This window comes from Ambystoma mexicanum, chromosome 5p (genome assembly GCF_040938575.1).
Source record: "Ambystoma mexicanum isolate Mex_15411 chromosome 5p, UKY_AmexF1_1, whole genome shotgun sequence".
NCBI classification, from domain to species: Eukaryota; Metazoa; Chordata; class Amphibia; order Caudata; family Ambystomatidae; genus Ambystoma; species Ambystoma mexicanum.
In genome coordinates, this window is record NC_090930.1 from 1,373,077,043 (window position 1) to 1,373,101,787 (window position 24,745).

General features: G+C 44.2%; 1 protein-coding gene across 1 annotated transcript in view; it reads right to left on the reverse strand.

Moving 5' to 3' along the window:
* Positions 1 to 17,636, reverse strand: part of LOC138481579 (uncharacterized) — a 34,834-nt gene extending 17,198 nt beyond the window's left edge. Inside the window, exon 1 of the mRNA XM_069613783.1 lies at positions 17,517 to 17,636. Within this exon, the coding sequence (XP_069469884.1) occupies positions 17,517 to 17,558 (42 nt within the window). The 5' untranslated portion in view covers positions 17,559 to 17,636. The remainder of the gene's footprint in view (positions 1 to 17,516) is intronic.
* Between the last annotated feature and the right edge of the window lie 7,109 nt (positions 17,637 to 24,745).

A 24,745-nucleotide genomic window follows, 5' to 3' on the forward strand; every position in this document is an offset into this window, starting at 1 on the left:
CAAAAAATAATGGAGAGGGAGGAAATCCCGAAATTTAGGATTAAAAACCAATATGTCTCTGGTTTGGACAGTCCAGACTTTGAAAACCGAATTGCAGGCAGATGCATGCTTAAAATTAGCATTGGGCAGAAAACAATTTACCATAATGTATGGATAGTGAGTGGAGCACAAAATGAATTTTACATGGGCAATGACATCATGCACAGAATGTGTATGGTGTTAGATTTCCTTAATCAAAAAATATGGTCACACCTAGGTGGCCCGGCACCTGAATTTGAATACAAAAGAAGGGCTTATCATTGTGCACAACTGGTTCTTTATGCAATCGAATTACAAATGAGGAAAGATACTATTATTCCTGCATTTACAAAACAGTTTGCAATAACACTGAAATGCAAAAATGGACAGCAGATGAAAGACTCTGATGCATGTGTGTGCCTGAATTAATCCATAAAACAGCAGGGCCTGGATTATGAATACACTCCATTGGTAGATATTGGTGAAGGATCTGTAAAAATTATGGTAAATAATAAAGGTTGTCAGGATATTCATTTAGAGGAAAACTCCCCATTAGGAATGGCCATACAAAAATCACATTATACGGCAGATTTAAATAACATGGTGATTGGAAATATCCCTGAAAAGTATGTAGATGCCAAGGGTGAGTTGCCAGAACACCTGGACTCTCAGCCCAAAGGAATATTTAAAATTAATTCTGTGTATCCTTATGATTCAAATGAGACAGTGTGCTGCCATCAAGAGGATTGCATGATATTTAATTTAAATGAAAATGAAACAGGAAATCAGCCCATTGAAGTGTAAGCTGATATGCCAAAATATTTAAAAGTGGCAGCTTTACAAAAAGACACAGCCACACAGTTAGAGGAAAGCGCCGAGATTCCCTTAATTCCAGATTTTCTAGAATTTTCCAAAATGGTAGAAGAGCAGATCTCCTTAGCAGATGCGTGTGACAGCAATGAGGATAGAAACAATCTGAGGGAGATATTTATGGAGTTTAAGGATGTATTTGCAAAAGATGCTTATGATTGTGGTTTAACTGATTTGCATGTGGCCACACTACCAGAAGGGTGTAGCAGAAGTCCAGTGTTTGTACGCCAGTATAGACTACCGCTGGCATGTTTAGAATCAGACTTGAGAGAGTTAAATAAAAGAGTACCAGTGTCCAGATGGCCATTGCCATTCATTGATCAGGGCTTAGCTCAAGTACATGGTTCAAAAGTGTTTACCACATTAGATCTCACCTCTGGATATTGGTGCGTGCCATTGGCAGAGGAGGTACAGAATTTATTTTCCTTTACATTTGACAGGACTCAATACGCCTGGCTTAGAACGCCGTTTGGGTACATCAATAGTGGGAGTGAATTTGGCATATTTTTGAGAAAGGCCATGCCTGATGCAGCGGAAAGGGGAACCATAGTTTACGTGGATGATGTCTTGATAAAAAATGAAGGCCTGAAAAGCCATTTTGATGAAATAAGACATGTGCTTGGCCAATTGCAGAAAGCAGGCGCCAAAGTAGTTTTGCAAAAAGCACAATGGTGCAAGAAAAAAGTGAACTTTCTAGGCCATGAAGTGACTGAACATGGGCTAAATCCACAAAAGAAAAAAATAGAGGCCATGCAAAAACTAAAGGACCCTAAAAATGTGAAAGAGGTAAAAAGTTTATTAGGGATGACAGGCTATAACAGAAAATTCATTGAAAATTATGCTGAAATCACTCAACCATTGACTAAACTGCTTAAACTGAATACTCCCTGGAAATGGGAAAAAGAGCAGTCTGAGGCAGTGGCTAAACTGAAGGAATGTCTGGTAAAGGCACCATGTTTAGCATATCCCATAAAAGGTAGGGATTTCTTTATAGAAATAGGTTTTTCTGAACATTGTATGTCAGCAGTGTTATCACAAAAACATGATTTGAATTACAAAACAATTGCCTATGTAAGTAAGGCATTTTCCCAAGTTGAAATGAAATTTAATGAATGTGAAAAGGCCCTATTAACCACTGTGTGGGCGCTACAAAATTTTCGCCCCATTGTTCAGGGAGAAAAGGTGATTATTGAAACAAATCATCAACCTTTGCAGTTTTTAGAGAGTAAAAGAATTAGGTCAGGCAATCTAGCGCAGTCCAGAATCACTTCATGGACGCTGGCATTACAAGGTTTTCCTGTAGAAGTGAGATATGGACAAAATAAAAAGAGCCCAATTGCTCAAGGGTTAGCTGACTTACATGACTGCGCAGCTGAACAAATATTAAATGAAATGGAAGTGGAACCTAATTGGCAGGAATTTGAACAATCACCACACAAAGCTTTTGATGAAAAAACATGCAAGGATTTCCCAACTGTATATGTGGATGGTTGTGCTTTTCACATTGAAAATGACAGTAATAAACAATTAGTGTCAGGAATAGGAAATGTCTGGTTGAAATGTGAAGGAGTGCCCAGTATAGGGATGAGGATTGGAGCTAGGAGCAGTAAAGTGGCGGAATTGGCAGCCATTTATAAAGCAATTACTACTGCAGTTGATAGAAAGTTCAGTGAAATTGTCCTGGTGACTGATTCTGACTATGCACGGAATAGTTTTGTTGAGTATTTACCTGGCTGGAAAGCAAGAGGAATGATTACATACAACAAAAAGCCACTTAAACATGGAAAAATGATACAAGCCTTGGGCAAATTGGTGTCGGAGAATGATATAACAATATACTGGAGAAAAATTTGTGGGCATTTAAAAACACCAGGAGAGGATAAGGAGGGAAATGATAAGGCAGACCACCTGGCTAAAATTGGGGCTGTGATGGGAGAATTGCTACCTATTGATTTACTGGGTGAAATACAGATTGATGCAGTAACACGTTCTAAAGCACCAAAGGAGGTAGATCAACCAGCGGTACAATGGAGTCATGATAAGCCAGACCAAGATTTGATTGAGGCACAAAAGAATGATCGAATTTTGGGAATCTATTACAATCATTTAATAGATCCTGAACAAAACCCTTTAACAGAAAATGATTACATGGGAAAAGAAGAGTTGAGGGTACTATTAAAGAATAAAAAATGAATTAGATCACAAGATGAACTCATGATTAGAGAGTTCATAACAGGACAGATACAGTGGGTGGTACCCCTGTCATTCAGAGGGCTAATGCTACAACATGCACATGATGCAATAACTGCAGGCCACAGAGGTTCACAAAAAACATTGGAAATACTGAAAGATTATGCTTACTGGCCACATATGTCCCAAGATGTGGAATTATATACTAGAGGATGTCTAGTATGCGCACAATTTAAACCTGCTTCACCAATGCATAGAGCACCATTGATGAAAAGAGGCCTAACTCTCCCATGGTCAGATTTTTAAAATAGACTATGTAGGCCCTTTAAAAAGGTCGAGCAGAGGACACCGTTACATTTTAAGTGTGATATGTTTGATGTTGAAGTGGATTGAATGTATTCCTGCACCAGATTGTAGTGCGCAAACAGCAGCCACATTGCTGGTGAACCATGTGTTCTCAAGGTTTGGGTTGCCACAAAGAATAGAGTCAGACAGAGGAAGTCATTTCACAAGTACCCTAATGAGTAAGGTATGGCAAATACTGGGTGTGAAAAGGAAACTACATATCGCATATCAGGCAGCCTCTGCAGGTGGAGTTGAACGGAGCAATAGGTCTGTTGTGGATATTTTAAAGAAATTCGTGGCAGAAGCAGGTTCCAGCTGGGATTTACGTTTACCATTGGTTTTGATGGCAATCAGATCAACTACTGCCAAAGCAACAGGTGTCAGCCCCCTGAGGTCTTGACGGGTAGGAAAATGGGTTACCACAACACCTACTATACAGAACACATGAGCAGACACTTGTGAGTGCATCCACAGTTCATGAGTACATTGATGAACTGAGGAAGCATTTGCAACATGCATTTGCTTTTGTGCAGAGAAATCTGGAAAGGGCTGCTGACAGTGCTAAAACATACTATGATAAAAGAACATCAGTGAGAGAATACAGTGTTGGGGATCAGGTGTACAAGTTTCATTTTGGAAAAAGTAAACAAAAAACTTCTAAATTTCTAGCAGCCTGGCAGGGGCCATTTGGAATTATAGATAAGGTCTCTCCTGTGGTTTATAAAATTTTGAAAAATGAAGGTGAAACGGCGATAGAGCAGTTTGTCCATGTAAATCAGATCAAGCCATGCCATCCCAGACACGAGATCAGGCGGCTTGAGCATGTAGAAACAGAAAGCCATGGGGCTGCTGCCCACTGATGCACACAATACAACAGAAAGTCCCTTGAACACAAAAAGATAAGATAAATGGGTACAGTCAGGAGGCAGTGACAGAGAAGTTAAAAAGTTGATTATTATAATGGCACATAAACACTAATATATGTAAATAAATAAATATAAAAAGTAAAAAAAAAAATATATAATGGAAGCTCATGGTCGGTGTGCAGAATGAAAATGCATTGAATTTAAAATGTTGTTTCATGTATGATTATTTTCTTTTTAACCTGTGTTTAATTTCAGAATAAAGAAATGTTTTATTTTTGGCAAAAGGGTGGTTAGTATTGTGCTATATACTTAATCTGTTTCTTTTCTATTTTGGTTTAGAACATTAACTATTTATACCGGAGGTCACGGGAGACGATGGAGTCCTGGAGTCCCCTGGATGAAGACCAAAAGATGCCTGCCTCCAGGTGGAGGTGAAGACAAGATAACCAGAATGCCAAAAAAGATGACTCCTATGGTTCCAAGATTGCCAAGATGAAAGAGTACTCGAATGAACCAAATGATGTGACATCGCTGGTCGGGACATATCAGAGGCAGACAAGAGTCCTGACATATGGAGTTCCACGTATTTATTATTTTAATTAATTGTTTTAATCTGTTATGTTAATTATTTGTTTTAGTTAGTTGTTTTATTTTATTGTTTTCAATTGACTTATAAAATTGAAACTGTGGACTAAGGACACTTCCATTGGGAAGGCAAATGTAGAACATTTTGTAAACTGATGAACTCAGATGAATATTGTGTTGATTGCAACTTTTTCATTTATGCACGTGAATGTTCATTTTGTTGGATTGCTACAATGTGAAAAGAAGAAAGGGGGCAAGTTAGATTTCTTCCGATTGTGGCTTGGACAAGGGCTAAATCCTCTGAAAAGGAGCAGGTTTTTCTTTTGGAATTGGCTTGGATCGTAGCCAAATTAAACAAAAAAAAGGAGGGTATGTAAGGATATTTGGCGTGTTACAGCACAGAGTACAGCACTACTGCACAGGATCAATGTGTAGCATGTTTTTATTTTATGCAGCACCACTGCATGGGTTTGGTGCATTGCTATGATGCAATTGTTTCAAGCTAATGTGTTGCCAGTGTAACATGTACATATAAGTAAGGGCAGGTTATTCAGTCAAAAACGATTTTTACATATAAAATGCAAATACATTTTTCACAGTTAAAAGCACACATCTGTACCTTCAAAATGCACACCATTTCTCACCTCGAATGCCTATGTTGCAAGAGACACATTTGGTAATTAACAAACTAATCTCACTAACAAGACTAATCATTATAACTCATTAATAAAATCTTCACTGCAAAAAGAGGCAGACTCTGAAAATCAGTTTTATACACACATTCACGTTTTTTTTTCTTTGCCTTCCTGTGCTCTGTCCACAGTAACTGCAGGAAGCAAAGACTTCGAATAAGCAGGAAATCAGCTTGTTACAGTTGCAACTGTACAAGAAGAACCATTGTTAAAAGTAGGAGGATAGAACATGATTGATTCTGATTGGAGCACGTTACATCAAGCATCATGTTGGAGGCTGTGACTAGGGCTTTGCTGCAGAATCTGGGGGAAGAAAGGGAGAGACATCTTGACACAGCTCGAAGAAGGACGGGGTTGACAGCTGGGGAGGCCTGACTCCTAAAGCAGATTCAACTTGGTTGCAGAGACTGGCTTTTCCAGTCAACAAGTCCTAGTTCGAGTGATGGCAGATGCTTGTCCTTGCTGGGTGAACCCATCCAGAAGGAGAACAGCCAAAGAAGTAACATGCTAAATAAGCCTGGTAATTATCTCGCTGAGGTGTGGGGGCTGAGTGTGTACGAGAATATTCAGTCAGTGTAGGAAAGGAGATTCCTGTGCTTTACTCACGTGTTTAATGTTTATTGAGTTCTTGTCTTCGCCACTCTCTTTTCAGTGTATCACAGATAATGCTGTTAATGTGCTATTTCATTTATTTCTGTAAAGAGTGAGATCATGTTTAAATGCAACTTTTATAATACACAAAAATATCTGAAAGCAGACGGGTGGTGTGTTTTATATTTACCAATACAGTGCTGATGATGTGGGGAGATGTTTAGACAGTGCATTTGTCATTTTCATGGTAGCTAAACATAAGATTTGGCTGCAGCCGTGTGCACAATGTAATTCAGTATGAGCAATTATAAATAACTGTGTGTTGTAGTCTGCCGGAGGTCTATGAGTCGGCAAAAAGGGAGGCCCGGGACATAGTTCACTACCGTATATAAGATAGTGAAGAATACCACATGATAGCTCGCTGCCGTAGATAAGACAAGAGAAATTGCCCATGGTGGCACACTAAAAATGAAAATGTGGTGTTCCTGAAATGCAAGCCTGAGGTCTCTCTAGTGATTACACGAAAAATCTAAACAAAAATAAGGGGTTCTGGATATTGGGGCCACAAATAAAACAAAGGAATTATGCTCACCAAAATACCACCAATCACACATACCAACCACGCATATCAACCACGCATGTCTGTGTGCTGAAATAATGCATGTCCACTGTATTATTGTTGTATATGGCCCAATCTGAATACAAGGAGTGATTGTTGCTAAATTATTTTTCGGCGGTAAGAAAATACCGCCAGGCCCCAAATCTACACAAAATACCCAACAGTACTGTGTTTATCAGGATAGCCGTGGGCCCCAACAATGTGCACTAACTGTATTAGCTGTCTTCAGCTGCCTTTAGTTAGGGTTAGCTATGCACTTGGTTATGGAAAAGAAAAAGTGTTATGCTATTTTTACAGGGGGAGGGAGTGACAGTGAGGTGGACAGGATATGGGAGGTTAACTACTTTAGGATTGATTGGGTCCACAGAGAGCCACCTCCTAGCTAAAGGATCAGGGTTAAACAAGAGAAATGGCGATAGATATGGAGCAGGAGCTGCACAGGTATGTCATCTAGGGAGTCGGCCATGTGTCTTCCTTGAGGAAGTGGTGGGTCGGAAGAGCAGGACTAGCAAGTCTGATTAGTGCAAATAGCCCTTAGGTGCATGCAGAATTTATTGCACATTTCTAACAATTCAGTATTATAAGTCATCAACTCTTTTAAACTGCTGAAGCTCTTCCTTTAATAAATAATATGAGTCCTGTGATATTGCAGCAGAATGCAAAATTATTTTGTGCCACTTTATACCTTCATACCTAACAACACTACCTCCTCATCTGGGTTGGGAAATGAGGGGAGTTGGGATCTTTTTAGCTCCTACTTTTAGCCTAGAACCTGGTTATCTTGACTACAACGCTACCAGGAGCTACGTTTGGCTGCCCAAGCCAACTGATGCTGAACATACATACCTATGTGATGTTAAGTTTGTGCTTTTGGGACATTATATAAATATGCATTAGAACACAACTATAAGACATTTAAAGCATAATGAGTCAAACTATTGACTAAAATGCCCAGTTTGCATCTTAGGTGGCAGTTTGACTTGTTGAACACTGTTATAGCTCCTCGTTCCCCAGTGGTAGGTCCTGCTCACTGGGTAACACTTGATACCCAGCAGATGCTTTCAGCTCCTTCTTATCCAATCTTACTTTTGATCCCTGCCTCCTTACACCATAATGACCTCCAACTCACAAGACAATAGAGACCACCCCCTACCAATACATCCCCTACCATCAATTCTTACTGTCATCAAACACTACTACCATACACTTGGCTTCTCCTACCCAAACACCTACTTACACAATCAACATAAATATAGCAGTTGGCTCTCTCACCATGCCCCATTCTGCTAAGAACCATTGCCAGCATCTGCCATCTCTAGGAATCAGATCACATGTTCTTGTTTCAGCCAATTATCCCTTCATGTCCTGCCTCCTCAATCCTTTCTAAACCCAGCAAATGTAGGAATCTGACTCATGCCACTTTGTTCCACTCCACCACCAGTCAGTATGCACTACGATCACATCCACACATCTAGGCCCAATTGAACTACACCACCAGGAACACCATTCGATAGCTACAGGAATGCCATTCCACCATTCCCCACTAAATGGTTTACACCAGTCCTTGCCTACTACCACTCAGCCCCGACAGCACCTTCTCCTGAACCCCTACAAGGTCATGCCATACAACTACCTCAACACAAGTATACTTGCCTCTTGCGTGTCACCGCCACTCACCTCCTACTCACTGCAATACCTTGATGTATTTCTCCTTTCCCACCAAAACACACCAGCAGCTAGCCTTCGCTGTCATCCAACCTCCACAACTCCTGCAAACCCTGTCCCTTTGCTTGAGAGCACAACAGCAAGCCTGCCAGCCCTTGCCTCGCCTCAGAAGGGGAGTACCTAATTTCTGTATCCTTGCAGCATAAACGAGAAGCCAGACGCCTCTGTAGACCACCCACAAAAAGCTAGTTGGTGTGCCCTTGTGACATAGAATGCCCCCACCCACCCTCTCCCCAAAAGTGATAGAGGTTTGGAGAAATAAAGCCAGTTTGCACAGACATGACCCAACCATAGACTCCTTACATCGTGCCTATCCCATCTGGCTTGTTTGCTCTCAATGTACATTTAGGTGGTTCAGTTCTATAGATTGTTCATCAAGTTTGTGTTGATTGATTGATATTTGTATAGTACCTATACACAATGTGTTTCAAAGTGCTTCAAGGAGGGAGGGAACATGGGAGAATACAGGTACATTCTTACAGGTCCTTGAAACAGTTCAGAATGTGGAAAATAACTATCAAATCATAACAGATAGTACACGTGCATGGAACAATAAGGGAGAGGAGAGGGAGGAAGAAAGGAGACAGAACTAGCAGTAACATTACTATGTCTGAGGACAATTGTTGCAGTGCAAGAGTGACAAGAGGAGGGGGGAGGACGAGAGGGGGGGCGGAGGAGAGAAAGGGTAAGGATGGGAACAAAACAAGTGACTATCCATTAAGGTCAATGACTGTTTGGGATAGTGCTGGGGGGGAGTGGGAGGAGAAGACAAGAAGGGTAAGGGGGATAGACAAGCTGTTATCAGGGTTCAAGAAACCAATGATAAAAGTAAGTGCTATGGTATAGTTTAATAGTTGTGGGGAGGGGGAGGTGTAGGGGGCAAGAAGGATGCAAAGACAGGCAGCTACGAATTACTATGCCTGACGGCAATTGGGGTATTGCCGGAAATTGACAGAAGGAGGGAAAAGATGGGAAGCAAAGGAGGATATAATGGGGGAGAGGGAGGAGAAAGGAGGGGGACACAGGGCGTAAAGGTAAGAAAGGGGACGGGCAATAGACCATCACAAGGGCAAAGGGACACTAGAAAGGGGCAGGGAGTGGGGGGTGGGATTAGACACTGGCAGGGGGATATGGACAGGGGGAAATGGAGAACACTGGCAGGGCAAAGGGGGACAAAGACACTGGCGGGGGATGAGGAGACACTGGCAGGGGGCAAAGGGGAACAAAGACACTGGTGGGGCAAAGGGGGAACAAGGAGACACTAGCGGGGGTAAAGGGGGAACAAGGAGACACTGACGGGGAGCAAAAAGACACACTCATGGGACACAGAGAAGGGTTGCTAGTGGCGTACCGTAGTGGACAGGGGTAGACAGGGCCTTACGAGTGGCCCTTGTGAGGAGGGAAGGCCAAGCCTGCCGGCCTCCTCATTGGCCCAGATGAAGTGGGCCAGGACCAATCCCAGGCCCCCAGCAGAAAGTGAGAAGGCACACTGGTGCTCAAACAAAGGAAACTGCCATCTTGGAATGGCCTTGCCTCGTGTAGCATGAAGAAGCCAACACATCCTACAACAAACAGCAGACCACGCATCTGCTAAAATAAGTTAACCAAATTGCATGAACCAGATTGTAAAAGTCACGCAATAATTTACTGCAAATGTTAAAGTCTGCCAAGGCGGCATCACGTGCCATTCCGTCCAGCCCATGAGGGGCTTACCTGCAGTTAAATGCAAGTTTGCATTGCAGAGCCTCCATATGGAAGCGTGCAGGCATCCATGTCTCCGCTCTGGTCCGCCGCAGTAGAAGAATTGGGGAAAGTGAGGCATTGTCAGGGCCAGGAGTGGGCCATTGGCCCAGATAAAGTAGGGAAGGACCAATCCCAGACCCCCAACAGAAAGTGAGAAGGCACATCAATTTAGGGCCTGGCAAAATGCCAGGTCTGGGGTGTTTTCTGAAAAGTGAGGCGGTCCTGAAGGTTAACAATGTCTTTCAGTAGAGTGATCTAGTTTGGTGGTCATAATTGTGAGCAAGGAGCCTCCATATTGTTTCTTGAAGTAGCAAGGCAGTGTCAGGAGTGTGGTATTGCCAGAAAAAGGTGGTAGAACCCTACGGGATCTTCTTTTGGATTAATTCTGCCCCTTTCTTTGCATGTGTTCCTTACACCGAATTCATGTTAAAACAGCCTTGGCCCTTGCATAGACATTTGTCAGGCACTGACAAAACCTTGCCAACTACTAACACCCTTTGGTAGTCGTTGACATTTTATGGCCATGCAGTACCATTATGGTAGTCCTTGGAAACTACAGTTCTGAGGTCTACACAAAATTAAACGTTTTATTTTGTCAACCCTTGTTTGACTAGATCGTGTATTTGAGGTTCTAAGGTTAAACATCCATTAAGAATCAATATTGTAGAGTTTCTGACCAATATAGAAATGTGTACATAGTCTCATATTTCATTTGACCAGGGGTTTGTATTAGTGGTTGTATACCTCATGGAGCAACTGTGTTTGTTAGGTTTCAGTCTCTTCTGTGTCATCCATGTGTCCACATCATGAGGCATCTGGCAAGAGTGGGTTGCTTTATTTCTGTTTGATAAGAGTTTGAGAACTATGGGCCCCATTATGAGTTTGACGGTATGGCCAACAACTGTGGTAATGCAGTTGTAATAAGCTACCACAGCAGAGCCGCATTACCGCACCTCTGAACTATGGGTTTGGAGGTAAGGTGGAGGAAAAACTGCCAATAAAAAGCTGGAGCTAATGCAGCCACTTTTCTTACCCAAAAACTGCCATTCTGCCGAAATCCCCATGTAGCCCTATGGGCTCCATGAACAGGGACTGACACCACCATACCACCGCTTGTAATCTGGTGGCAATTCTGCCAGGGCAAGTGGAGGTAACCGTTAATCCCTTTAGTGGTATTTTAACGGATTTACGCCGAGATAAAACCAAACTTGTAATGAGGTGCTATATGCATGTCATCTGCCTAATTGCATGTTATTCTATGCTTGCTGATGGGCTTTCGTATAGGAGGCATTTAAGTGGAGATGGGGGTGATCCATGTGCTACTTCTCAGGTGTGGGTTTAATCCAAGAGGGAGATTTTGGTTTAACCCAAGAGAGAGATGTGGAAAGTTGAACGGTTTTAGTTTGGTCTGTGAGGAATTATGTCATCCTGAGTTGTAGTCTCCCATTAAGAATGGAAATGCATGATAAACCCCCCATATATATGGAATGCTACAGGTCGATATCACTGATTAACACCAAAGCAAAGATCCTTGTGAAAGCATTAGCAAATCGTCTGCTCAGGTGATGCCGGCACTGGTGCATGCGGATTAGTGCGGTTTCATGCCAGGGTGCTCCACTAGAATGGACATTTGTTGGGTGCACATTGCAATAGGCGGGCCAGTGTGATTGAGTACCCAATGGCTATCCTATCAGTCGATCCCGAGAAGGTATTCGACTCGATCTCCAGGCAGTCCCTATGGACGTAAGGTCAGGAATGGGATTCAATGAAGAATATATGGGGTGGGTGAAGGCCCTCCGTCATTTGCTGGTGAATTGGAGGTGAGTGAGAGCCACCTAGGGCTCCTGAATGCGTTTGCCATGTTTTTGGGCATTATTGTTTTTGAACTCGCGCCATGCGCACTGGATTCCCCCATGGTCCCCCCGTCCTTCTCCCTCCCGTCCCCTCACCTGATTGGCTCCATCGCTGCAGCCCTCTGCTGGCAGCCCTGTCAGCTAAGGGCCCCAAGGCAAAGGGTGGCTTCCTACAGTAGCGGCTCCAGACAGTGTCTGCAGATATCAGCAGGGGAGGCCAGAGGCCTGCAGTCAACCAGCAGCAACCATCAAGGTAGGTGTGGCCTGGGTGGGGAGTAGAGAAATCACTCTACTCCAGAAGTTCTGCCACTCAATCTACCCTCAGAAGATAGCAGGCCAGGATATTAACACTAACCAGCTTAACAACTAGACAGGATCGTGAATATTAGCCTGTGTCACATCTAGACAGGACTGTAAATGTTGGCTTGTATCACTTCAAGACAGGATCATGAATATTAGCCAGTACCAGTATTACATAGTGTGCAGTACAAATATCCGTTAACATTAACATCTCTGCCTACTATACATCTCATTTTTAATGACAAATGTTTCAATATGAGGAGCATGGGTGTTTCAATCGAGCAGGTGTCATGTAGTTCGGGTGTTTTAATTTTTTTGACTTCTCGTTCTCATATCATTATATAACAAGTCTGTGTTATTGAAGTCATAGCGTAGTCTCCTTTCTGTGCATATATACGCTCTTATAGTCGGCAACACTCACGGTTACTTGTTATTTAAGTTAGGGATCTTGTGAAAAATCGCTATGTGCCATTTTAAAATATCCAATAGGATTGTAAATAGTTAGGAAATCTGGTGGAGGCATTTATAATGTCTTCCAGCTCTGGCATATTAACGCATCATGTTAAATACATGCAATTAGAATTGCCCACACTGTATTCAGTAAGGGCGTTCAAAGAATGAATACACACCCAAGATGGCGGCGCAGCCATGCCACTTCAGGTATATGCTACTAACGGGCCAGTCAGCCATAGTCAACATATTGAGCATGAACGGCCCGGCACTTGCGTGGGGACTACTACACCAGACGAGCCGACCACCAAGGTAACACGATTGTAACACAGTCCCTTAGACCCCGCTCAGACATAGGTCGAGCGCACGTCTCAGGACCTAATGATGGTATGAGATTATGATTCACTCACATCCGCTCACATTTGCTCTACTTTCCTTTTCTTCCCACATGTTCTCGCATCCGATCATCAACCATTTTCTACATTGATGATCGACCGCATACCTAAACCGACATGGTCTTTGCAAATGCAGTAATATTCCGCAATTGCGAAGAATTAGAGGTATGTCCTCGTCAACTTTTTGGACAAGTTATTTTAAATTTTGGTACTAATTATCTGCAATCAAATTGCTAAACTAGATCTTACATTTGCCCTCCATTTAACAACAACACTGGCATTGTTTGTTTGTCTGCCACAGTTTAATACATTTTGGCTGGCAATCAGGATACCTCTCATGTACTGTCCAACCACTGATCTTATCAGATCCTACTCAGAGACAAGGTATTTTACATCGAATTGGTTGGGAATATATAATAGGCTCTAGTGAGCATCTGCTTTATTTTATTTCACCCATGCACCCTAAAACGGAATACTCACTGATGAATATTCTGTTTTATTTTCTCTCTTTTGTGTTTCTTTCTTCGATGGGAAAATATTACATTTACAGTATTTGTTTTTCCTTTTTTCTTACCCATTGGGAGTATATTTGTATTTTGCTTATTTTTGAATGCAATATAATGACGACGGTTGATGTATTTTCATGTATATATTTCCATGTCACAAATATGGCTGATTAATTATTGTGCTTGTCCGCCTTACCAACCCCCCCTTTTCTTTTTCTTTTGATTTATGATCATTGAACCATTTTGTTTATATTATCTGTTTGGTGTTAAATGATTTACATTATCTGATATGCAATCAGCCTCAGAGGAAGAGCATGGTACTCTCGACACACATGTCAGGCTGTACATGTTCAATTAAAGATTTCTGCAACTTAAGCAGTTTACAAATAATTACTTTTGGTGCAGTGTGACTGGAACCTGTGCTTTTACTATATTGTGAAACCTACTGTACTGTAAACCTAGGCCTCTCTCCCACTATACAGGACTCTCAAATCTATTTGTATCCTTCATCTCTGCATATTTTATTGTGAAACTTACTGCATTTGGAACTGTATTTAGCCTGCGCCACATTGAAACAGAACTTTGATTATTAGCCTGCACCACACTGAAATAGAACTGAGAATATTGGCCTCTGCCACATTGAAATGTAGTTGTGAATATTAGCCTGAGCCACACTGAAATAGAACTGTGCATATAGAAGACTCTCAAATCTAGGTGTTTTCCCCATACCTGTCTACCATACTATGAAAACTACTATAATGTGAAACTCAGGCCCCTATCCCACTATAAAGGACTGTCAAATCTAGATGTGTTTCTCCCGTAGCCCTACTGTATTATGAAACCTAGGCCTCTCTCCCATTATACAGGATTCTCAATCCGAGGTGTGTTCTCCATATCTGCCGATTGTACTGCAAAGCCTACTGTATTCTGAAACCTAGGTCTCTCATCCTCTATACTTGACTCTCAACCCTAGGTTTTTTCCCCGTATCTGACTATTATACTGTGAAACCTAGGCATCCCTCCCACTATACAGGATTCTCAATTCTAGGTGTATTCCCCATTTCTGCCTATTACTGTGTGAAACTGACTGTATTGTGAAACCTAGGTCACTCTTCTACCATACAAGGCTTTCAATCCCAGGTACCATGCCACACACTGGCCGAAGCAGACCACCACGATGGCGCACCAGTAGGCCCAATGAGATCCACTGCAGTCATTTCATACCCCATCCAACACATTGCAACACTCCTTCAATGTGCAACCCTCACACCTCGCCCACCCCCTCCTCGCCAGACCAACCCATCTCACCTCACCCAGTCCCGGTACAACATGGGGCGAAAAATACACCAGCGAAACCAGCAGCCTCGCTGTGGCACACCGCAATTAACTCACCCACGCTCACTGCCCCTCAGACCCTTGCACAAGAGAGACCATGAATAATGAGACAATAGACCAGGGAAGCCCACAGCCCCCACTAAGGCACACCGCTACAAACCCACCGACCTCACTGCAGACTCAGACCCTTGGACTAGAGAGACCATGAATAACAAGATCACGCTGGACAAAGATCACTCCAGCAGTACATAAAGCCATCCATACTGAAACACCTGACGTACCTCAACACCTCTGCCACTAGCATACGGCAAATCTCTCAACACTAGAAATCTATTGCAAACCACCAATGGCACCCACCCACATGCCTGACCTCTCTTAGGGCAGCTTAGTCAAGCCTAGCCAGCCACCCAAGTCCTAGACCAGCAAAAATGCACACATGCATCTCCTAATCTAAACTCTTTAGAATTTTCTACCACATTGAATACGGTCACTGAGGGCTTTCCAACCCAAAAAGTGCATTGAGAACACACAAGTGGGGAAATAACGCTATATAAATAACCAAATACAATACAATACAATGGGATAATGGCATTGATCATAGTCAACGGCCACTCCACATTTCTACCTCAACTGCCCCTCCCCCTTCTCCCCACTATCATCTTTCTCTCCAACTGCCTCACCCCCCTTCTCCCACACTGCCCCCTTTCTCCCAATTGCCCCCACATCCCAATTCCTCAACTACCCCATCCCCTTTCCCCCAACTGCCCCACCCCCACTACCCTCCATGTCCTCCCAACTGCCCCCACCCCTATGTCCTCCCAACTGCCCCATCCCCCTTTGTCACACCAACTGGCCCTACCTACTTTTCCTCAAATGGTCTTCTCCCCAAACCCCCTTCTCAACTGCCCCTTCTCCCCAACTGCTGCAGTCCTCTTCTCCCCAACTGTGCCCCACCTCTCTCCCACAACTACCCCACTACTTTTCTCCAACTGCCCCTTCTCCTGCAACTGCACACCAGCTCCCTTCACCCAACCATCCTTCTCCCTCAAATGCCGTTCCACCCCCAACTGCCCCATCTCCCCCAGCAGCTGCCTTTCTTCCCCAGCTGCCCTATCCCTTCTCCTCCAAGAGCCCATCCCTTCTTCCCCAAACTAACATTTCTGCCCCACCCCATTCTCCCCAGCCCCTTTCCCCCTCAACTGCCCCCACACGCCTGACCTCCAACTGGCCCAATCCCCATGTCCTCTCAACTGCCCCCACTGTCCCAACCCCCCAGGTTACCGCCCATGTCCTCCCAACGTCCCCCACCCCCACTGTCCCCAAACTGCCCTCACCCCGCAATGTCCTCCCAACTTCCACCACCACCTCTTATCCTCAAACTTCTCCTCACATGACCTTCTCCCCAAACTATTTTCTAAACTGCCCCTGTTATAGTGTAGAATGTTATACAATTCCATTGAGAACGTTCTAGCATGCTATTGGTAATGTATGAACCCTGTACATAGTTACTGTTAAATTCAAAAATGTCTGATGGACTATTCACAATGAATGATTCCTGTACATAGTTTTTTTCCTTTGGTTAGCTTAGTTAGAGTTTACATCAATTTTATCTGTACATAGTTGTAGAGATTACATTTCCTTGAATGTTTGGGAAGGGAGGTGTTATAGTGTAGAATGTTATACAATTCCATTGAGAACGTTCTGCTTGTCTGTTCTGGATTTCACCTGGAAAGCTAAGCAGAACGTAACGAGATGGTGGCCTGATGATGGAAGTTGCCTACCGGGGACTTCCTTAAAATAAATTACTTGATGAATTACTGCCATGCCTGATCATCGTTATTGAACAAGGAAACATAACAGCCCCTTCTCCCGCCAACTTCCCCACCCCTCCCCAAGTGCCTCAAACTGCCCCCACCCTTCTCTTCTCTCAACTATGCTCTTCTCCTCCTGAACTGCCCCACTGCTGTTCTCTCGCACCCCCTTCTACCTAACTGCTGCAGTCCTCTTCTCCCCAACTGTGCCCCGCCTCTCCCACAACTACCCCACCACTCTTCTCAAACTGTGCCCTTCTTCCTGCAACTGCCCCCACCCCTTTTCTCCTCCAACAGCACCCTACACCTCTCTTCCCAAATTCCCCACCCCTCTTCTCCCTCAGCTGCCACCCTTCCTTCCACCACCCCTTCTCACCAAACTCTTCACCAGTCACTAATCTACCCAACTGCCCCTTCTTTCCCAACTCTTTCTCTTTCCCCACATGCAGCAGGTCTCTCCTTCTTAAGTGCCCCCTCTCCAACTGCCCTGTGTCTCCCCAATGCCCCCAGCTGCTGCTTCAATGAAGCGTTGGCTCCCCTCCCCTCTGCCCCCTGCCCCTCCGACTCACCTCCACCTCCACCTCCCCCTCCCCTCTCCTCTCCTCTCCTCTCCTCCTCTTACCCGTGTTTGTTCACAAGTTGAGACTCGGAAATTTCGATCCATTCAACGGCTCCAAAAAGAAAATCTCTGTGTTGTTCTTCGGGTTTCAATTCGACACCAATGAAAGAAATTCAGCGCAATGTATGCTGGGTACTGGGAATGAGGGGCATCACATCACAAACACAGGGCATCCCGGGAGTTGTAGGCATGGATTGGAGGCTTGTAATACTTGTAGACAGTGTTGCTCTGTGTTTTTATTGTAAGCGGCTTTGGCCTTCTATTTTCCCAAAGTCGCATATAATTTTGTCAGCTCACTTGTTGCGGTTTTGGTCAGCTTATCACCCTGATTGTGTGCTTGCCTTAAAAACAAGCATGACAGCAGAACTAACGTCCGTCCTTTCACAGCTTTTTCACACACATTGAAGCTGGGGCCGATTGCTATTGTCATGCAATGACACACGCTGGCAGGGACTCGGCGGCCTGCAGCCTTCTAATGACTTGCTGCATCGCTTTCTCTTATCAGCAGTGCACACTTATAATTATACTTTTTGTCAATGAGATGTCATAGCTCTCAACCATTTGTCTCGCAAAGGCGGGTGAAATCACCCGATTTTGTTTTTGGCGGGTGAGACGCCCATTGGAATGAATGGGCGTGCAGGAGGCTTGGCGGGTGAATCAGCCCTTTGCAAGGCGGCTGACACCCGCCAAAAGCGGGTGAGTTGAGAGCTATGAGATGTGTGAAAGTCCCCAACCCAGGGTTCATTACCATAGCAAAAAGGTCTCCACCCACATTTAATGTAGCTGGACACCTTTTGGGGGGCTGGCTCACCTGGTGGGGCTTTTCTATTTGCAGTGTGGCATGGTCTTTGTTATAGGAGGAAGAGGATAAGTTGGAAAATTCAGAAAAACACCTGGGAAGTGAATCCACGATGTGTTTCTTTTTTTTTCTTTGTGTTTTCAGAAGCATTCATCTTGTTAGACACAGGAGCTCAGGCCTCTGTCTATACTAAAACACTAGGGTAGTTGTGGCTGCCAGCCAAGAAACAGAGAAGCATGTCAAAGGGGAAACACATTTTCAAAACCTTTTTAAGCACCCTTTTCAGTAAAAGTCAACATATATGTCAAATAATGCAATTTAAATCTACTCATTCCCACACATTAATTCCCCCCATGGAATTTCAAAACCTCCTTACCATGCTATAGGCCCCTTATGAAAGACACAGGGATACAGAGAAAAAGGGTGGTCAGCGAAAAGGACAGTGAGTGAGACACATGCAAGAAAGGCTGACAGAATCTGATAAAAAGATTAGATATAACTGGGTAAACGGGGTGTGAGGGCAAGGGAAGAGACACAGAAGAACTGGGAAAAGGAGAAGAGAAAGCAAGAGCAAGCACAAAGGGTGAAAGAACATTAATGGAAAGAAGGCTGTGAGACACTAAAGGAGTAAGTGAGAGAATGAGAGGGAGAGAACATGAAAGATGAGCAGAGGGGCACAGATTGGGGAAAAGAGTGTGAGACTGAATGTGAGGAAAGAGAAGGATAGAACAGAGAGAAACCTGGACTAATAGGAGAGAAATTCATTCTAAATTAGAGTGAAAAAGAAATAGAGGGGAGGCTTAGTGGAGAGAAAGGCAGTCTGAGAGATGCATGAGAAAGGGGGGTGAAAGAGGAAAGAAAGTTGAAAGCATATATGAGAAGAGGCAGAAAATGAGGTGAATAGCAAGAGAAGGTAAAGGCTTTTTGAGGAGAGGTGTCATGATTCGTTATGTCCCGGTGGTCCGGAAGTGGTCACTATGGCAATGTTGGCGCCACGTTCGCCCCTTACAAGATGGAGGAATTAGTACGATGCTCACGTAGCACGACAGTGTGACATCACAGATCCAGAACAACCTCCATTCAATTTCATATGAAGGCTTCCTGTCCAGCGTTCAGTGTGTTGCAACTTCTCTCCGTTGCAGTAACGATTGTTGTCTCTGGTTAGCCCTACTGGCGATATTCCTCTCTTCTTCCCTTTTCCTTGCCTTGTCCTCCTTCCTTGACTTTTCCTCGTCTTCTGGCTTGCTTGTTTTTCCCCTCATATGCCACCTCCATTCCTGGATCCTCCTTCAAACACCACCTTGAGCAGTGTCAGCTTACCTACTGCTGGAACTGCAAGGACCTACTTGGTTGTTGATTCATAGGTGCAGGTTTTTTCCACTGTTCTCAATCGGCCTGGACCGTGTAGAGGGGGATCATACGCTTCTTACCACACGGTTAAGCTATATATTCTCCAAAAAAGAAGGTATGCTGATATGTGTCTGAAAACCACGATTTCCTATGAAAAAGGTATATCTATTACCCCAAAATTCTCTTATAAACCTTAAAATGTCTTTTTATTTAACACATAGATAATAGTACTCATAAAATGATCACATTACATAAAACTCCATAAAAACATGAAAACACATTTTTCACAAAACAAGACACAAGAATAAACACATACTGTAGGTTACTTCTCTTGATCACTAGATCAACATCATGTGAAACTTCACATTGGCGTTGTATTTCTTTTTTTTATCACACACTGATTTTCTGATTGTTTCCTAGACCCTGTCAGATGTGTTCAGTGATTTGTAAATCCTTCCAAACTGTGGTGACGAAGTCCCACAGACGGCGAATTACCACCAAATGGTAACCAAAAGGGGAAAAACGAGATTTCCTTTTCTTTGGGAATATCTCTCCAAATGTCTTCTATTCTGCGTTGGATAGAGGTGAAAAAATATATAAGATTCCTTCAATATTTCCACTGTACCCTTCAGATGGGACACGTGGCTCAAAGATGCATCAGAGGACAAATATTAGGCTGCTTATTTAGTCTGTATTTTGTAGCTGGTCCTCTGCAGGTTCTACAGAGCTTGCATCAAAAGGCATAAGTCTGTCCCAGTGTAGATCTCAATTCATAAGTTTCCCTGCTCGTTTTCGCGAGCAGGGAAACTTATGATCGATGGAGGGATCTCAAATTGAGATCTACACTGGGACAGACTTATGCCTTTTGATGCAAGCTCTGTAGAACTTGCAGAAGACCAGCTACAAAATACAGACTAAATAAGCAGCCTAATATTTGTCCTCTGATGCATCTTTGAGCCACGTGTCCCATCTGAAGGGTACAGTGGAAATATTGAAGGAATCTTATATATTTTTTCACCTCTATCTAACGCAGAATAGAAGACATTTGGAGAGATATTCCCAAAGAAAAGGAAATCTCGTTTTTCCCCTTTTGGTTACCATTTGGTGGTAATTCGCCATCTGTGGGACGTCGTCACCACAGTTTGGAAGGATTTACAAATCACTGAACACATCTGACAGGGTCTAGGAAACAATCAGAAAATCAGTGTGTGATAAAAAAAAGAAATACAACGCCAATGTGAAGTTTCACATGATGTTGATCTAGTGATCAAGAGAAGTAACCTACAGTATGTGTTTATTCTTGTGTCTTGTTTTGTGAAAAATTTGTTTTCATGTTTTTATGGAGTTTTATGTAATGTGATCATTTTATGAGTACTATTATCTATGTGTTTAATAAAAAGACATTTTAAGGTTTATAAGAGAATTTTGGGGTAATAGATATACCTTTTTCATAGGAAATCGCAGGTTTTTTCCCCCACACAGGTTTTTTTCTTCCAGGGTTTTTTTCTCCTGCCGATTGGCTCTGCATTCTCTGGGTAGAGCCAAGCACCTAGCTCAATCTCCTGGGGCACGGTGGCTTCTCATGGGATCGGACGCTGCAAGCAACTCACTGATCCGCCTACTGACCAAAAGGTAAGGCGCGATCTTGATAAGAGGATGCACAAGGGAGTGCTTGAGGAGTGAGGGGAAGGGTCGAGTAGCAAAGGAGTGATTGCAGAAATTGGCCAAGCCTGGAGCAAGGGAGACAAGGTTGTCCTTGATAGTTCTGGAGCAGCAGGGGAGCACCTGTTTGGATGAGACTTTGTTAGAGCAGAGTAGTCTAGAACCCTCATCAGGTGTTATGGGAGAAACAGAGTGAAGGTAGAGGGGGCCCAAGGGAGGCCTCAGAGCGGGTGAGGAGTAGATGAGAGTGAAGACAAGATATCATGAGTTTTAGAAATGTAGTGAGAGGCCAGAGAAGTGCAGAGAGCCAGGGAAGGCAGTAGGTTTGGCGAGTTCCTTGTTCAACCGTGTTGTTAGTGACCACAGAGATGCAGGCTTGGATATAGGCCCTCTGCTTTGAGTAGATGGAGATTCTGTATTGCCTCTGGAGCAGATGGCAGGTCAGTTTGTCAGAAGATGTGCTTGAAGCCTGCTACTTCCACTCAGCCGCTCTGCACTTGTGTTTCAGAGCGGCCAGGTTAGAGTCATACCAGGAGTTTAAATTGGTGGCAGGCTTCATGCGGATCCTCATGAAAGGAGCAAGGATGTCCAGAGTGTTGGAGAAGGAGAGTTGAAGGTTAGCAATAGCTGTGTCAGAGTGAGAGTCTGTGGCAGGAGTGAGGGGGCGGAGTAAAGGTGGCAGCGGAAGTGTCAACTGACACTCGCTTCATAGGTTGAATGACAGAGAATGAGGCTGGCAGTACAGGTGGGGGCTTAGCCGGAGGGGACCCAGGAGGTCCCGGTGAGAGGACAGGAGAGCATGATCAAACCAGGAGAGAGGAGTAATGTGAGGGTAGGAGATGGGGATGTCTGAAGAGATGCGAGCATCAAAGGTGTGATCAGCTGAGTGTGTCGGTCTGGGGGGAATAATTCAGAGGGAAAGAGAGTCACAGAGGTTGCAGAAGATCCCAGAGGCTGCATCATGGGAGTTGAGGTGAATATTGAAGTCTCTGAGGAGGAGAACCTTGAGGAGGAGGCAAGGAGAGATGATGTGAAGTCAGCCTATTCAGAGAGAAAGTAGGAAACCTGGCCAGAGGGCCCGTAGATGTTGGCCAGAGTCAGAGAGAGGCCAGGAGAGATACCATGTCTGCAGACAAGGCATTCAAAAGAGGAGTAGGCCTGTGTGGGTATGAAAGTAGCAGGGAGCCACTCAGGGAAGATCAGGGCAACTCCGCGCCAGGCCGCGTAGGCCTGGGCTTAGAGAGAATCGTGCACCCTGCATGGAGGAGAGTGTAGAAACTAGTGACAGAGCTAGCAGTGAAGCATGTCTCGGTGAGAGCGAGGATATCTAGGTTGAGGTCTTCAAGGAGGTGGCAGATGTCAGAGGAGTGTTTTACGGCAGAGCAAGAGTTGTGGGTAGCTAAGTGGAGCATGTTGCCACTTTTGAAGTTCTTCCTAGGAGGGGTACAGGAGTGTGGTACACCCATCAGAGGTGGCAGAGGGGCCGAGCGTTGGCAGAAGGAGGAGTGGCAGGAGAGGGAAGGAAGTTGATGAGAGAGGAAAGACGCCTATCAGGAAGGAGGAGGGCGGGCTGAGAGCCATAGATCATGACAGTGTCCTTTAGGTGGACATTAATGATGACACAGAGGACAGGAAGAATGCCAAGAGTTCCTCCCAACGGGTGCTACCATTAATGGGAGAGGAAGAGAAAGGGGAGAGCACAGAGACCATAAGGGGAATCCAAATGTACAGCGAAGGGACTACAAAGAGGATGTCAGTAAAGGTATGCCTGGACAAAGCATTGACATAGGTGTCAGCGATTGGCAGGCCTGGATTGGAGACCAGGATATGCTTCTTTAACCTTTTCCTTCCAGACTTCGTCAGAGGGATAGGATAGAAGATAGAAAAGCAATTAGAGAAGATAGGGGAGATTGAGAGCACCATTGAGGGAGAGTGCAGAGAGAAGGAAGGGGGTGAGAAGAAGAGAGGGAGATACTGCAGAGCATGACACCAGCTGCTACCAACAGCACTGACACAATCTAGAGTCAAGTGTCCAGGAGGGGAAATAAAGGCCTAGGTTACAACATATAGCAGAAAGCACAACAGCTATAAGAGAGTTATCAGGACAGAGGAAATAACCTAGATAGAGGGGTAGAGGGAAATGCCTAATTATTAAACACAGTAGCAAATGCAAGAACACACAGCTTCGACTTTCCTAGAAAAAAGGGAAAAAGCCTAATTGTTAAACAAAGCAGAAAATGCAAGAACACACATATTCAATTTTCATAGAAGGGATGAAAAGCCCCACAGGCCAATTAAGACAAATCACTGATGCCAGATAAGGATATCATACAACTGTCAAGTGCAGCAGACTGCAGTATTAGATAATAGAACGAATAAGAGATGAGGGACAGTTAAATAGGGAGCAGTAATGACTGTTCCCCCTGCCCGCACCTTTCTTACCTTGTCAGTCGCTGCTGGTTGACAGCTGCGCTGCATGCTTCCACAGCGAACACCGGCAAACACCCTCTGGAACTGCAACAGTGGAAGCTGCCCTTTGCCTTGTGGCACCTGGCCACAGGGAGGCTTCATGGGCAGGGTGCTACCTTAGGGTCTTGACTTAAGGGGCAACTCAACCAATCAGGGGTCAGGGCGGGCAGGACGTAACCCAGAAAAGGGCTCAGACAGGGAGCCAGGGCAAAGAAAAACTGAGAAGGCTACTAATGGAATATTTTAAATCAAGAATCCTGGCACAAAGAGCTGAAGCTCCGTCCCTTACCACGAGGACAGGTGCAGCACAGAAAGCAGGCCACCCCTCGGTATCCAGTAATTAACACAAGTTTTAATGGAGCATCAGTGAACCAATCACGGGTCGAGGTGGGCTTTGAGGAGGGTGGGGTATAGGGAAGTCGGAAAAGGGCTCAGGCAGTGTGCCGGGGCCAAGACAAGCCGAGAAGGCTACTAATGGAATATTTAAAATCAAGAATCCTGGCACAAAGATTAGGAGCTCCACACCTTACCACGAGAATGGTCGTAGCATAGAAAGCGGGCTACTACTTGGTATCAAGTAATTAACACAAGGTTCAATGGAGTTTTGGTGAACCAATCACGGGTCGGGCAGGCTGGGAGGAGGGCGGATTAGGATATCCAGTGATGTTACTGAAATGTAAATAACAAATTAAATGTTAGCGAAAAACTACCAAAAAATGAATACATAGGGGGTGGGGGTAAAAGGTTAAAAGGTGTGGGGGTCGTTCAGGGTGGAGTTACAAGCATGGGGAAACAGGGTGTATGGGGGGGTCCCCAATTTAAAAAAGAAACGGTTATTTATATTTTTCTGTAATATTTCATTCATTGAAATACATTTTGGGAACATCACAAGGAACCAGCAGGGAGGAGGGAACCCAAAAAAGCACTCAGGGAGGGAGCTGGGAGTAAGGCC